This window comes from Grus americana, chromosome 1 (assembly GCF_028858705.1).
Source record: "Grus americana isolate bGruAme1 chromosome 1, bGruAme1.mat, whole genome shotgun sequence".
Taxonomy (NCBI): Eukaryota; Metazoa; Chordata; class Aves; order Gruiformes; family Gruidae; genus Grus; species Grus americana.
The window spans coordinates 194884519-194897925 of NC_072852.1; the positions used below are offsets into that span (position 1 = coordinate 194884519).

Sequence of the window (13407 nt, forward strand, 5' to 3'; positions counted from 1 at the left end):
CCAGTGCTGACATTGGCAGTTTGGTTGTCATTCCTGCAGATTTATGGCAGCACAAGGGCCTTTAGGTATCAATTTTTCTTGAAATTGGTGCACAGGTCGATGTTTTATTCCCCACTCCATTAAAAACAATTAAAAATGGGACATTATTTTCTGTTTCACTGGTAAAGGGTTTTCTGCTTCTGAAAATTTCAGAGAACTTCCTCTTCTAAACCCACTTTAAAGTCATGACTTTTTATCACCAAAGAAGGAAGTTAATGTCAGGATTTAAGCCATAGTCTGTGATTGGTATGTGATTTCTGCAAATCTGGGTTATACGTAAGAAAGTAATCTCTCCAGCTACCATTGCAGATGCTTCACTCTTAATTTAATTCAATAGACAAATAACATCTATTCAATCCTAAAACTTTGGCATCCCCTGTCTCTTTTTTGGGGAGAAAGGAGATGTTGCTGACTAGGGAATGTATTCTGAGCAGAATTTGGGGTGGAATTTGTCTTGGCTAACTTCAAGAATCTGCAGTACAGACATCTGCACTTAAGCCATAGGGCACTGTATTGAAAATACACTGATTTGGAAAAGGGGAAGTCAGTTTTTATTACTCAGAGGAAAGCACCTCGTGGACTTAAATGCCAGCTTTTGAAGGAAATCCCATTTCTTAGTAGGATGTCATAGGGGGCATGGATGCTATTACGGGGCAATAAAATTTGTGTGCTTTCCAGCAAGATCTTCTCGGAGATCGATAGTGCTTGTTGCAGCAATGTCAAGGCACCGAGACTTTTGAATCCTGTTCCAGTCAAGTGACTTTGTGGCTATACTGAGGCCAAGAAAGCTGCAGATGAGCTTCACACTCAGAGAATTAGGAGGGTTTGCTTTCAAATTAGAAAGAATATATATGAGACTAACAGTGAGTAAATTTGAGAATGAATGAAGGGCAAGGATAGGTTTCCATGGGTGACTCTTAGGTTCCAGGTTGCCTACTAGTGACTCTGGCTTGCTTTCTGCATGCAGAGTCACCCCTTTTTTTTTTTTTTTCTGTTTCTCTCTTAAGAATTTCAGAATCCAGCACTTAAACCAGCTTATGTTATATAGGAATGCCCAGAAAATGACTAATTTTACCCTGTAACTCTTCTAGCTACTTCTTTGCTTTAGTGTGTTGTGTGAAGTACCATTTGGAACAAAGGGTTACAGAAAAGCAAAGACTTACAGCAAAGGAGCAGATCTTCAATACAAAGATTTATCAGTCAAACTTAGCTTTGAAAATCTCATCTCTCTCTGAAGAGCTGCGTAGGGAGCAGTTAGATTTCTGGACTAGATTTTTCTCACATGTGTCCATTTCAGGGTTAGCTGGCTGACAAGCTAACATGAGGATTTCAGAAAAGTCGCTGTTAAGGCTGTTATCTGTTAAATGTGATGAGAAAAGCAGGCCAAAAAAAAAAAAATTAGACATTCTGAAAAAAGCTACAAAATTAATTGTAAATAACTGCCTACAACTGTGTTATTTTTTCTGTAGTGTATTATTTTGTTGCTAATATGAAATATTTTTTTCCAAATATGTATGCATCCATACATAATATATTAAGCTGTAAATATCAGAGTTGCTATAGTCACTGTACCTTTATGTTATTCAGATTTTTGGTTAGTATGTTTTGAATTCGAGTCCAGCATACCTAACTATAGTCCATTTAATCTTAATAGGTGAAATTTTCTTACTACTTGCTCCACTTAGTACCTTTCTGCTCAGGATGACACTTAATGACATTTCAGAATAGCAGTAGCTCTTTAGTATCTATTATTCAAACATAATTTAGAAAGATGTCCAGAAACACGTTGTTGGGTCTTGCAATGATTTATGATACTTTTTGTAAAGCTAAGTTAATGAGATGGCAACTATGTTTATTTAAATTGGATTAAAACGTTCAAGATTGTTCTGAATTGTAAGGTATACAGTCGTTTAATCAATAGAAGGTTTTATTTGATATTTTATCTATTTAAAAAGCCAGATGGTCTGTGTTTGATCATCATATTAACATAAAGTACCTGTTCTTCAAATTGAACACCACAAATACGTTATTACTGAAATACATTTTTTTACATTTAATTTTTTTTTATTTTCACATAGGGAGAAAATTTTAAAGAAGAACTCTGGGCCGGTGTTGACAAAAGCAAAGCAGAAGAAAAAGCGAAAAAGAAACAAAAAAATGAAAGGCAATCATAAAGAACTTACGAAGAAAATGTTAGGTGGAGCAGCTCATCACCCAATTCCAGATGACCAGGACACATCAGAAAGTGAAGCGGATGATTCGGAAGAAGAAAACAGCAAATCATTGTGTACGTTCAGTGAAGGTCCAGAGGATCCTGTAACAGTTGGTGAAGAGCAGCCTAATGGTGATGATGAAAACCTAAAAGAAGCTCCAGTGGTTTCAAGAGGAAGGTTTTCTGTCGCTGTGTCTGAGGTCTCAACGATGTCAAACAGTGCATTGAAAAATGAACTGCCTGTAGAAAGCGACAGTTCGCTTCTAATAGATGTAAAGCCTTTTTCTACTGAAAACCTAACCAAAAATGCATTTGATGATGAGGAAACAAATCAAAGGCACAAAGAAAATCTTTGCAGAAGCAGTTTACTAAAATTAAGCAATGATAAAAATTCCATCCAGGAAACGGAAGGCATCTCTGAAGATTATAACACGCCACTGTTAAGCGCAGAAAAAAACCTGGGATCGTATCAAATTACACAGGAACCTGACGTGGAAGCTAAGCCATTAAGTTTAAACGGTGAAGAAAAAGAAATCTCTTGGTGTTACAATTCAAGCATGCCTGATAATAACACAGAGGACAAAGGTGCATTAAAAACAGAAGAGAATTGCTCTAATGCCTGGGCTTTTTTTTCAATTAATTTACCTGCTGAGGAATTACAGCTGGGCTTCGATACACAAGTTTCTCTGTCTTCTTGGTCTGAGGATAAATCTGTAGGTGAACAAAGACCCCCCAAAATGAGGAAACCTAAACAGACTCATACGAACAGTTCAACAGAGCTAAACTGCTATCGGTCAGATGAAGGGTTGGTCAAGGAAAACCATCAGGTAACAGTAACTGAGGAGGCTGGCAACGTAATAAGCACTGGTCTGTTGGCATCTCCAGCTGAAGTGCTCCTTGATTCCCCTGTGGAAGCCAGGGCCACCTCCGTAAAGTGTTTGAGTGAAGTAAATGTTCCAAGAAATGCTGCAGCTGCACCAATGACATCGAAGAGGAGACGATACAGAAGAATTGTCAACTTAGCACCAAAGTTTAATCTACCAAGACAGATTGTTGGTAGTACAGAGAGGGGGAAGAAAGTCCCGATAAAAAGTGATGTTCTTCAAAAAAGTGTTTTGAAAGTGGGACAAAAGAGCTTTCTAAGCAAGGACTGTGGAGAGGAGTATGAACAGGACCGTGCATTGCAGGAATATTCTGCACCTTACAGTGGCACTGAGGCAACCTATTCCTTACACGCGCCAGATGCAGATGCTCTGTTACGTGGTATTTCTTACGTTCATTCCGGACAATCCTCTCCTATGCCAAAACACTCCTGCAGGGATTGTGTAGTTTCCGGGACAAAGGAGGAACAAGCTAGAACTCTTAAGCAACAACAGGTTGTTGATAAGAGAGAGGATGAGAGTGAACAGGTTTCTTCAGAGGTTACAAGTAGCCGACCAGATATTTTGTCTTCCGTTAAAGTTTTTTCTGAATATCCAGAAGATTCTAGTATATTGGCAACCTGCGGTGAAAATGTGCACGAAGCAGATGACCCTGAGCCAGCAGAGGCCTCACAACTTGAAGATAATCAAGATGTGAATATGAACCATAGTTTTCTGGGACTTCCCTTATCATTAGGATTTGCTTTTCAACTTGTGCAGCTCTTTGGTTCTCCTGGTCTTCCACTAGGTAATACTCTTCTTACTACTCCTACGTTGGTAAAAAAACCCAAAACACAACACCAAAACCCACACACAACCCAAACCCCCCAAAACCCACCCCCACCCCCCCAACCACAAATAATCAAAAAACCCACAAAAAAAACTATGATTAAGTACTCATTTTTATTGCAGGTGCCAATTAGTCAAACATTAATCCTATTGAAAGGAATCACTGCTGCTTTGGTGATTATTTTATATTTTTTTACCTAGAATCTTCTTCAGTCTCTGTCAAAGGTGCTGTTTGGTTTGGCCTCATATTTGCAGGCTTTTTAGTAACAAAGGCTTACTAACTTCAGCAAGAGCTTCACGCTTTAGGTTTAAAGTTTTAATATATCCCACTGAGGAAGACTTTACTGTGTTGATTGCAAAACTAAATGAAATCATGGTATAAAATGTGGGCTCTTACATAAAGGTTGCATGTTTGGTTTTATATTCCACATGGTTAATATACTCGCATTCCTTTTTTCTTAATTTAGTAAAGTTTTCATCCACTCTTCTGTGGCTTAGTTACTGTTGAAAATCTTTCCCAAAATCTAATTTAATTGGAAATAGAATATAAAACTTAGAAGATGCGTTTTCTGACAGTGAATACTTTTTTAGTCATGCATGATTAGGAAGTGTCACAGTGTTGTATGCTTCCAGAGCTCCAATTGTCATATTTTTGTACTTTCAGTTTAATCATTTTAAGTTAGCAGTTAGAAGTATGATGATCAGTCCTCAAAGGAGTTGTGTGTGGCAACCATGATTTCCAAATTTACTATGGGCTAACGTAACCCTACGGAGCTGTAGCCAGCAGCAACAACAGATGTTCGTTTGGACATCACCCTAGGACGCGGTGCTGTGTACACACCTGCTGAAAGAGCCGAGTTCCCTGTGCATAAAGGTCTGCAACTTCTTTGGTCCAAATTCAGTCAGTGGAGAAACAGTAACTTTTATCTGGCCAACAAATAGGATTAAAAACGACGGACCAGTTTTTCAGCACATAGACCTTTATGCCTGTTTGTTTCAGTAGAATTTAAAGTTAAGCATGTATTTCCTATGAAAATGTTAAGATAACTGAGGAGCAGCTTATGACTGTTTATCTGCCCAAACTGACCTCAGGATTCTTTGGTTTTATTGTAAAAGTTGTTGGCAATGCTACCTGCCAGAACAGTGACGCAAAGCACTGGCAGCGTTGCTGGGCTTGGTCCCCAAAGGACCTGCAGCGCTGCTTTGTCTAAATCTGGCACCGCGCACCAAAGAACTTGCCATACAGAGCTGAAACAGAGCAGAGAATAAGGCTGATGTCCTCAACTACTACATGTAAAATATTTTTCTCCTCCAAACTTGGCGAGTCTTCATATCTGTGATCTTAAATTTCATCATCTTAGAGGGAGTTGGCCATGACTTGAAAACAGGGATCTTCCAGGAAAAAAAGGAAAAACAGGCATTCAGAAACTCTCGATAGGTTAGTGAACCAAATGTCGTTCTTCTCTGGGTCAGTAACAGGTGAAATTCTCTGGTGTTTAGATGAGTTTCCTTTGGAAATAACCTTTAAGAAATAGAAACCCCCCCCCCCCCATATCTCTCCGAAGCCCTGCAAGCTTGTGGTTGCTGTTTGTTGGGGTTTTCCCTGTCAAAATTGTGCCTGCTGTCTGCAGAAGGCTGGCCGCGTTCTCATTTGACTATAATTTTCCTACAATTTAAATTAATTCTTGTGCTTTTTTGTGACCTATTATATATATCGATAGGCTACTATTTATTCATGTACACATTTGAGCTGTAGTATTTTACAACTCTGGCAATTGCAGTCAATTTTTATTGAAATTATTTTGGATGGGAAATCTTTGGTAAATAAATGTCTTTAGTTATCTATAAATAAAAGATTTACTTGACTGACTTGCTTGTATGATTCTCATATAAGCATAGAACATATTTTAGACTGTTTTCCTACAAAGAATCTCTCTTCAGCTTCTTTTAAACAGGGTTAGAGTTAAAACATTTTAGAAAGTAATTTCTTTAGTGATATTGCACAAATTCCTATAATTAGATATTTTAAAATTTAAAGGCTGATATTTAAGTTGCATTTTGTTTAATTTAGGAGCTGAAAGCTTTCTGTTTTTCTTGTTTGTGCCTCATTTCGGGGGAGTATGTGGGGGAAAGAAAAGTATAGTAGGAAAGCTTTAGCCAAAAAAAAAAGAAAGAAAAAGAAACCAAACTCAAATTTCCTTCCCCCTCCTCCCCCTCCAATGTACTGGCCTTAGATTCTAGAAAACCTAATTCTGACTTTGCTGCTGGCTCATTTAAATATCTGCTGATTTTTTTTTAAAGTCTATATATATATAATGTGTGCAAAAATTGTAATTCAGTGATATATTTTGGCTATGGAGAGATCTGAACACTCAACTGCAAAAAATATTTTCTTCTGCAGAATCCTTGTTGCCAGATGATTATATAGTTCCTCTTGACTGGAAAGTTTCAAAGATGATCTATTTACTGTGGAAGACCTCTGTGGAGGTACGAATTTTAGGGGATTTCAGAAGGCTTTCCAATATTCCAGGTGTAAAGAGGAATTCTTCAGTTCATAAGCAAGATGATGTTCTTTGCTAGTAAATTTGATTTGGTTTTTAATACCCACAATGAGGAGATGGACGTTTTATGTACTCTTCTGAATATTTCCAGAACCACCTGGAGGCCATGGTAGGATTCTGCTTTTGAAAGATCAACTTCAGAAATGTATACAAAATAGTTGGAGGAAAAAAAGGAAACCAAACCTTTTCCTTGATACTTGTGTCCTGACCTGGCCTCTGTTCATTAAGTACAACCTACCATCATCCAGTTGTTTTCCTTCTTATGGTTTTCTCCCATCATCTGAGCAAATTTCATCCTCCACTACCTGTAGCTACTTCTACAAAGACTGACGGCAAATTAATTCTCCTTGTCTAGTTAGAAAGTGTTATCTTAGAAATTTTTTTTTCCCCCACTGTGGCTGTTGCTTTGTGAAGGTTCGTTTTTATTTAAGGAGCACTGTAGTGTCTGGTAGTGGAAAGGAGGAAAATCCTGTAAATACAATGAAATAGTAATTATAAAATAGAGCATGAACCTTGTTCTTTCCCAAAATAACAAAATCTCTTGTCACATACTTTCTTCTTTTCTCTGGACTATTATTATCTATTTTAGGAAAAACAGAAAACAAACGGATTGCAGAATGGAAACACCTTGACTGGTGAGTGTATTCTGTGATACAAAAACTATATGAAATAGTTCTGTTCAGAAGAGAAAATAGTTAATGCTGAAGTGCGTCGAAGGTTTTCAGCATAAGTGAGTGATAACACTCCTCTTTGTACAAAAGCGCTGGGATGTGAGAAATGAATTTGTGCCTCCGTTGATTGTGTACATAGTATGGCAGAGCTGTGGTTGCTGTGAATCATCACTTTGCGTTTCCTGATCCAAGTGCTGAAATTCCTTGCCTTTTAAAGTTTCCTATATGGAATTAATCCAATACCTAGCTCAAGTTTACCCTTTCCAGATCAGAAGGACATTTAGCATGAATAAGGCTTTCTTTAGACTATTTCTCTGAAAGGTTGAGCATCTTCAACTTAATTAAACTTAATGATCACTCAAAATTTCCAGAAAAATAATAGGTCACACACTAGAGCAGCAAGAGATATCGGGGTCCATGGGAAGCTCTGGACTTCTGCATGCATTAATTCCTGCAGTGTGGAGGTTATGGGATAAGATTGTGTGTTGTCTTTTCCCATGATTTCCATATTAATTTAGTATAATTTCACAAGTTCCATAATATGGGATTAAAAATACACAATAGTAGCTCCCTGGAGGCTGATAGGATTTGATGTCTGAAATAGGAGAGGAGTTTCTCCTTTTTAAAAGAGAGAAAAGGATGCTCTAGGAGAGCTAAGGGGAAGCATAAGAGTAGGAAAAAATACATATATACACACACGCACTCTCACTCTTTCCCTGTGAGAGACAAACGTGAAAAACATAATTTATTTTGTAGGCTGTTTAGGAGGCAAAATCAAGAGTATTTTGATGAAATGAAAGCTTGTTCTAGAAATACTCTATTCTGAGCTAATATAAATTATAGACTATATAAGATAATTAGATCATTTCAGGTGGTTTTGGCTGCAGTTTGTAATTTGTTTATTTTTCAGATGGTATTATTGGTCTTGAAGATCTAAATAAAAATGGCCAAGAGAACCAAGACTCTTCTGAAACACTTCCAGAACTGGAGCTGCTTCAAGGGGTGATAGAGGAGAACATTGTGACCTGCGCAAGCGCTGGCTGTCTGGATGCTGTGTTTCATCAGTCATGATTGACCATCTTAAATTCTGCATGAAGGAAAAGGTAATCAGTTGCACTTGTGAATGCGTTTCATTCTTGTATGATATTTGACCAAACATCTAAAGAACATTGTTTGTTATAATTTTTAAGGTGTGTTTACTATCACTCAACTTGACTTTTTTTTTTTTTTTCTTCAGGGTAGGTATGAGGGTTGTTGGGTTTTCTTAATGTTGAGCTGGGGAAAGAGAAGGGCAGCATTTTGTTATTAAAGCCATATTATTTAAAAAAATAAATCTAAAACCTGCCTGGTGAAGTGAAAGCAGTAGCGTAGGGTGCCTAAGAGCTGGACTTTAATCCCAGTTTAATTACTGCGGTGATCTGTAGTGAGTCATGACATCTCGGTGCTATTTTCTTCATCTGTTCAGGATGGAGAGCAATGCCGTGTTAAGGGTCTAATTATGAAGAGCACTGTCTGGACAATAAAGCTAAAGCAGTACCTCACTAAGTTATGAAAACGTGGCAGTTCTGCTTTTCAGTGGAGAATCGGCAGCAGGAGGTCGCGATAGGGCTCCATGTATTAAAGTGTTAATTTTTCATGAATGTTTTCATTCGGTATGACAAAGTGGGCTACTGAGTATTAGAAAGTACGCTATCGTGTTCATGCTTGTCTTGTGACTTTTTGAACCCTTTGGTAGGTTGGCAAAGTTTTTTCAGTTTGTTTATGAGAGATATTTTAGGTAGACTATGATAAGAAGGAAGGACTTTTGCATCCAGCTGCAAAACACTACCTTAACTTCCATATAGTTTTCCATCAGTTTTTAGTTTCCAAAGTGGAAAACGTAGTTTTAAAATAAGGAAACTGAGGTACATAGAAATAGAATAACTTGCACCATGGGCAAATTGAGCCAGAAAAAAAATCTAGATCCAGAGGCTTAAATTGTTCCCATCCAGACCTGACAGGACCGCTGGAATATCATCCACGTGTCCCGTGCCTGACACAAGCACAAGTCGACGGCTGGAGGAATCATCAAAGAGGAGGACACGCGCTGTGCTGGGACACTTCTAAAAGGAGTAGTTGATGTTTTAGGTTTCTTAATTTTCACAGTGGAAGTTCATGACAGAAGTAAAGTAGTTGAATAGTTTGGGTTGGAATTGAAACCTCTTGAATGGGGGTTGATTTGATTATATGCATTTTTATATCATTGATGACAAAAATGATGTTGCAGGTCATTTGCTGATTAGCCTGTGCCAACTACCGATGTAGGAAGGTGAGGGGAATCTCTCTGAACCACACAGTGCAGATAACACTGGGCTCACAAGGTGCTGTCAGCACAGATTATGAATAAAATCAAGAACATCTGGTAGCGGTATTGTCCTCTTACATAATCAAATACTAAAACATTTTGTGAGAAAATAAAAAAAAATTTCATCAAATACTGTCAGCCACAATTTTTTATAAGTTACTTATAATATTGCAAATGTGAACACTCCACAGGCAAGATTTTTGCTTATGATACCGACTGGCCATCTTTGTGGATTCATAACCTAAGCTACTACCCAGAAATGTCCAGGTTTATTGAATAAAATGTTTTTATGTTAAAGAAGAAACCCTAGAGAGCTCTGCTCTTTTCCCCAAAGAAAATGATGATTAACTGGGAAATTGATTGTTTTTTTTCTTTGTGTACTTCAAAAGAGAAAGACATATGCTAACAGATTGTTCTGCCTTATTGTCAATACTTTTATCTGGTTGCTGAATTCAACAAACTGGTTTTTTTCCCTTAGATTTACACCCTTTTTCTGTCTGCCATGCTACTCCCAAAATTGTTTCAGCCTTCCTTTCCTGCTTGTCGCAAGCGCAGCAGGAGCGATCCACAGCCCTGTGCGTTTGCAAGCCAACCACTGGCGGCTGGTCTGAAACGAGACGTCATTACATCCCAGTTTGTGACCTTGCAGTCTAATACTCTACTGCGCCGGCTTGGGTTAGTTCTAGGGAATATAGAATTAAAGCAATGCGTACTTTGCCATGAAAGAAGACTCCCCATCAGTGTTTGGTTTCTAAAAAAAAAAAAAAAAACAAACACGCATTTCACTCTTTGTGCAGAAGGACTTGGTCATGAAGATCTGTGCCGAGGTGGCGTGCTTAAGTTGGAGGTCCCAGCTGGCAGATGAAGCATATGGAACGGGTGATTGATTGCCCTGGTCCTGGCCGCATGGTCCCATCCTCCTTGCAGCAGCATCGGTGCTCAGCAAAGCCTTTGACTCGGGAGTGCTAAGCTGGTTAGGGCTTTGCACTGGGAGGAGGAGGGAAGTTAGTTGGGGGTTTTCCTGGGGTTTTGGTTGTGGGTTCGTTTGGGTTTTTTTAGCTCAACATCTGAAATGAGTCAGGGAAAGTCCTGATGGCTGTTGGAGGCAGAGGATGAGACACCAGAGGCTGGGTGGGTTTAGGCTGCTCTGGAGCTGTGGTCTGCTGCCCCTGGCCGAGCTGGTGTGATGGCTCTCGCTGCTGCCAAAAGCAGAAAGTGCCCTTCCTCCCGGCCCCACCCTGGTTATCAGCTCCAGCACTCACTCGCTGGCTGACATAAAGGTGGTAATTTAACTCGTTAACCCCACAGGAAACAAATGGATAGTTTTCTGCTGGGCTGGCGAATTTAGATAAACTTGTGTAGGGTGCAACTCAGTGCCGAAGCTGGGGGCCGGGAGCAGATGGGGCCGTGCTGCTGCAGATGCAAGGGAGAGGACGTACAGAGCTCCCTGCTTGGGTGGCAGTCGGCTCCGATACCAGGGGACCACATATTGTGCAACCATACCTTCAGATGACAGGCTGCTTTTAAACTTAATCAAATGTTAGGATGTCAAAAAAAATATTAAAAAGTATGTGAAAATAAAAAAAAAAAATCAAAAAGCATCTTTTAGGGTTTTCAGTCGACTCGTGCTCGCTGTCAGGCACAGGATACTGGGTAACACAGCCCCCCGGCCAGACCCCACATAGGTATTTTAGCGGTCCTGTGAGATCTGGATGTGTAAGTGCTGTAAAGGGCAGGTGAGTTTTTCTGGTCAGTGGTGCCACTGATTTTGAGAGATTAGGTCGTCTTTCCTCACCACCAAATCATTCTTTTCTGGTTGCTGATTAAAGCAGACTTGCCAAGAATGATGTCCTGGAGAGGCTGTAAAACTGCTCAAGTGAACAACTATAAATGTTGAAATGGATTTGATTTCATCAAATGTCGGGGGGCGGGGGAAAAAGTAAGAAAACTGAAGCATTCTTATCAAAAGCTTTTTAAATCATAGAAAATAAATGGAGAGCTAATACGATCATTTCAGTCCCTTTAGATTTGAGACTAAACTAAGCATTACTGGCCAAGTACAACTTTATCTGTTAGCCAGATGATCATGCTTCTGTATTCGTGTTGTGAAAGGGTGCGTTTATTCAAATGGGACAGTGAACAGTGGTGGTGTTCCTCTGTGAAAGCACGGAGTTAATCTCAAGTTGTTGTGAGAGCTCCTTATTGCAGCATTGGCAGCACATCAGTATTTGTTCTGGAGGTTAAGCAAGAGATCCCAAATTAAAAAATTAAAAAATGCTGAGATCAGTGAAAGCAGCAGTATTTCAGTGCCTAGAAGTTCTCCTTACACCAGGACTCCTGAGTGCCAGATGGTTTACAAATGTGGAACAAGACGACAAAACCTGATGTCGGTTTAAGCATTTAACTGCAGGGCTACTGCAGAATAAAATCTGCATGTTTGGTTTTGAAGCGTAGAGGTCACTTTGCGGTAACTCCCTGCAGGAACATTTCCTCCACCATAGCCCACTAGGGTTGTGGTTTTGATGAGAGAAATCTCTTGATGACGTGTGTCCTCCTTCCCCTGGCCATGCTATTCCCGTCACTTCCCTTTGCTGGACGCAGCCAGAGAGTGAGGCAGTTCAGCTCTATCATCCAATCCATAAAGGCATCCAAAAAGTTTTCATGCTGGACCATCAAGATGAAACAAATTGTCCGAGCGCCGTGCAACCAGCAGGACAGGGGTAAAGGAGCAGGAACGTATAGCTGGGCCGGGCAGGACTGCCTTTCGGCTAGCATGAGAAAGATAATCTGAAAGACAACAAAGCAAACTAAAGCAGTCGTCCAGTAGTGTCACTGGAAATACCATCCCACGGCCAAACCTCTTCCATTTGCTACTTTGGTACGATGATAATAAAAAAATATTTTCTCTATCCTTTGACATTTAAGCACTAATTTTAAACAAAATGAAGCATGAAAAAGTGTACAGAATTATGACCAGAAAACCTCACCTGCCTTTTACAGTGCTTACCAGGAAAACCTGGCCTAAAATAAATTTACGTAAGCAGAGAGCATAATTACCAGGGGGCGTAAGAGCTGCCCAGAACAGTGTTTCTGGAGCTCTCAGAAGAGAGTAACCATCAGGTTGTGCTGATGGTTCTCTTTCTATAGTCTGCGCTGTTGTGGTATTTCAGCAGAATCTCTCTTTTTTTTTTTTTAATTTCAGAAACTTCTGACTTTGATTCCACCATGGAAGGACTTCAGTTGGCCACCAAGGATTTTAAATGTGAGAAACAACCTGGAAGAAAGTAACCGCTGTAGATTTCTGGTGTGAATCTTTTGCCATCTTTCCCCCTCACCCTCCCACAGCCCCCCAATATCAACCTCTCTGTCCATGTAATAAAAATCAAAATTGAGATAACTTTGTGTGTGGCAAAAGGTCACTTTCTGAAGCTGTTTGGGATCTATACCTTCTCAGTACATCCTTGAGTGTGGTACAGAAAGACTGAGAGCAGAGGACAGTGAGTGTCGGCAGAGCGTCAGGCTCTGGTACTTCATTCACTTGTGTCAGGGTGCCAGATGTTGCCACATGAACTGGCCGTGACGCCTACCTGCAGGGAAAGCTTTTCTGTTGTTAATTGGGTGTCTTACCCTACTTCTGCCTGCTCGTACCTTTCATCCTGTCACTCGTAATTACATCCCAGTCTCTTTACAATGTCAAGCGGACCAAGTCTTCATCAGTGGCTCCTATTCTTTGGTGCAGAGATGCACAAGTTACCTTGTTTTCTCCTGAGACCAAGGTTAATGCTTCCATCTGACTAGACTCATTGGGGACCATAGAAATAAGGAGAAAACTTCACTATAAACCTGATGCAAACCCACTGGAGGAAAGATG

The 13407-nt window shown here is 39.7% G+C and overlaps 1 protein-coding gene across 9 annotated transcripts in view; it reads left to right on the forward strand.

The window, feature by feature from the left end:
• Positions 1 to 12928, forward strand: part of N4BP2L2 (NEDD4 binding protein 2 like 2) — a 49530-nt gene extending 36602 nt beyond the window's left edge. For 8 of the 9 annotated variants that reach the window (XM_054825766.1, XM_054825706.1, XM_054825714.1 and 5 more), the window contains 5 exons: positions 2118 to 3919; positions 6362 to 6447; positions 7111 to 7156; positions 8103 to 8295; positions 12739 to 12928. In XM_054825766.1, the coding sequence (XP_054681741.1) occupies positions 2118 to 3919; positions 6362 to 6447; positions 7111 to 7156; positions 8103 to 8263 (2095 nt within the window). In that variant the 3' untranslated portion in view covers positions 8264 to 8295; positions 12739 to 12928. The remainder of the gene's footprint in view (positions 1 to 2117; positions 3920 to 6361; positions 6448 to 7110; positions 7157 to 8102; positions 8296 to 12738) is intronic. The other variant, XR_008577165.1, reaches the window with a different exon arrangement.
• The last annotated feature ends 479 nt before the right edge of the window (positions 12929 to 13407 follow it).